The following is a 2,366-nucleotide window of genomic DNA, read 5'->3' as shown; positions in this document are numbered from 1 at the left end:
TATCTGTGGCGTTACATAGGACGGCAGGTAACATCTACTACATTATAGTGTAACAAACGGAAGGAGGTCCATGTCCTTTACCCTGGGTGAATAATCTAATTATTCAGCAAACACCTCCGCATTTTTCTTAGGTTTCGAATTTTGGTAATTAGGTTTTAAAATACACTTATATTTTTGTTATAATATTTTTTTAACAAATACTCACCATTCCTTTTGCTAGCAAACCCACGTAACAGGTTTTCTATACTAGTATAATATATTCATGAGACCTTTTTTGATGAGGCGGAGGGTGATTTTGGTCGTTCTCTGCATTGGAGTGCCACACAGCCCCCCCCCCCTCACAGGGAGTGCCACACAGCCCCCCCCTCCCACAGGGAGTGCCACACAGCCCCCCCCTCCCTCACAGGGAGTGCCACACAGCCGCCCCCCCCCCCTGTAGGTAACGCCTTTGGGGCTCCCTCTAGGACTGGAATCCCAAACCATAGCATTGTCGGCGTTCTGTCCGGAGACTCCCCTCACTGTTCATATATGGAGCGTGATGTCAGGGGCAACCCCATAGCCATAGTTCCGGGCAGAGTGCTACTTCCACTCTGCCTGGGACTCCTGCTCTGCTCCTGACATCACTGTTCATATATGGAAAGTAAGGGTATGTTCACACGGCCAAATTTCAGACGTATACGAGGCGTATTTTGCCTCGTTTTACGTCTGAAAATAGGGCTACAATACGTCGGCAAACATCTGCCCATTCATTTGAATGGGTTTGCTGACGTACTGTGCAGACGACCTGTTATTTACGCGTCGTCGTTTGACAGCTGCCAAACGACGACGCGTAAAAATACAGCCTCGTCAAAAGAAGTGCAGGACACTTCTTTGGACGTTTTTGGTGCTGTTTTCTCATAGACTCCAATGAAAACAGCTCCAAAAACGGACGTAAAAAACGCCGCGAAAACGGCGTGAAAACGCCGCGAAAAATGCGAGTTGGTAAAAAAACGTCTGAAAAGCAGGGTCTGTTTTCCCTTGAAAACAGCTCTGGATTTTCAGACGTTTTTGTTGACTACGTGTGAACATACCCTCATATCCAGAGCAGAGCTGAAGTCCCGGGCAGAGCGCTAGTATAGGCTCTGCTCCGGCTCTGGGGAAGCGCCTGACATCACTGTCCATATATGGATAGTGATGTCCGGGGCAATCCCAGAGCCAAAGTCCCAGGCAGAGCAGTACCAGCACTGTGCCTGGGAGTCTGTAACCTAGTAAATGGCAGAGCTAGAGGGCAAAAAAAATTGTTGCAAACACAAAAATATAATCCAAGCGATGATTTTCTTTTTAAGACTTTTTTTTACCCCAAATAAGTCCAGACCTGTAACAACTGTGAGAAATGCACCAACTGTTCTGATTGACACAAAACCCCTTCCCACAACAATAGACATAAAAAGTAGTCCCTTTGCTTTGGCCTTTCTAGTGGTCATTCTGTATGGAGAAAGCTGTGGAGATCAGCTGTATAGATAAACAGGACGTTGTGCACCACCTGCTGCTCCTGGCACTAGGCTACATAAGACAAGTTACGCCACTTCCCAGAACACGCAAACATTTTTACGGAGAACTCGGCTGCCATATGCCTGGTCTATTCACAACTGAGTCCCCTCCGTTTTCGCTCACCTCATGCTCCTCTTCCATTTTGTCCCGCTGCTCCCTAACATCCTCGGATAATCCTTTCTCTTCCTTGGTAGGAACTAAAGACTCAGCGTCCTCCATGATTGTTTTCAGCAGCGGCTTCCTGTATCGAACAGGAGCGCTGGGTGATTGGCTGCCCGTGAACTCTGACGTCACTTGTCTTCGCCGGAATGAAACAAAAATTGGGAGGAGCGGAGATTGCTGCTTGCCCGGTCCATTGCGTCCGGTAGCTGTGACGTAACGGTCATTTTTTTCAACTGGTACAAATTAGGGTATGTGCACACACACTAATTACGTCCGTAATTGACGGACGTATTTCGGCCGCAAGTCCCGGACCGAACACAGTGCAAGGAGCCGGGCTCCTAGCATCATACTTATGTACGATGCTAGAAGTCCCTGCCTCGCTGAAGGCAACTGTCCCGTACTGTAAACATGATTATACTACGGGACAGTTGTCCTGCAGCAAGGCAGGGACTCCTAGCGTCGTACATAAGTATGATGCTAGGAGCCCGGCTCCTTGCACTGTGTTCGGTCCGGGACTTGCGGCCGAAATACGTCCGTCAATTACGGACGTAATTAGTGTGTGTGTGCACATACCCTTAGGGTATGTTCACACGCACTAATTACGGACGTAATTCGGGCGGTTTTGCCCCGAATTACGTCCGAAAATAGCGCTGACAAACATCTGCCCATTGAAA

General features: G+C 48.3%; 1 protein-coding gene across 1 annotated transcript in view; it reads right to left on the bottom strand.

Annotated features, from left to right (window-relative positions):
• The window catches only part of TAF11 (TATA-box binding protein associated factor 11), a 49,439-nt gene extending 47,610 nt beyond the window's left edge, over nt 1-1,829 (bottom strand). Inside the window, exon 1 of the mRNA XM_075850640.1 lies at nt 1,654-1,829. Coding sequence (XP_075706755.1) covers nt 1,654-1,749 — 96 coding nt within the window. The 5' untranslated portion in view covers nt 1,750-1,829. The remainder of the gene's footprint in view (nt 1-1,653) is intronic.
• Between the last annotated feature and the right edge of the window lie 537 nt (nt 1,830-2,366).

Source organism: Rhinoderma darwinii, chromosome 2 (assembly GCF_050947455.1).
Source record: "Rhinoderma darwinii isolate aRhiDar2 chromosome 2, aRhiDar2.hap1, whole genome shotgun sequence".
NCBI lineage: Eukaryota > Metazoa > Chordata > Amphibia > Anura > Rhinodermatidae > Rhinoderma > Rhinoderma darwinii.
Note: the sequence above shows the minus strand (reverse complement) of the source record. Positions and strands in the feature narration are given on the sequence as shown.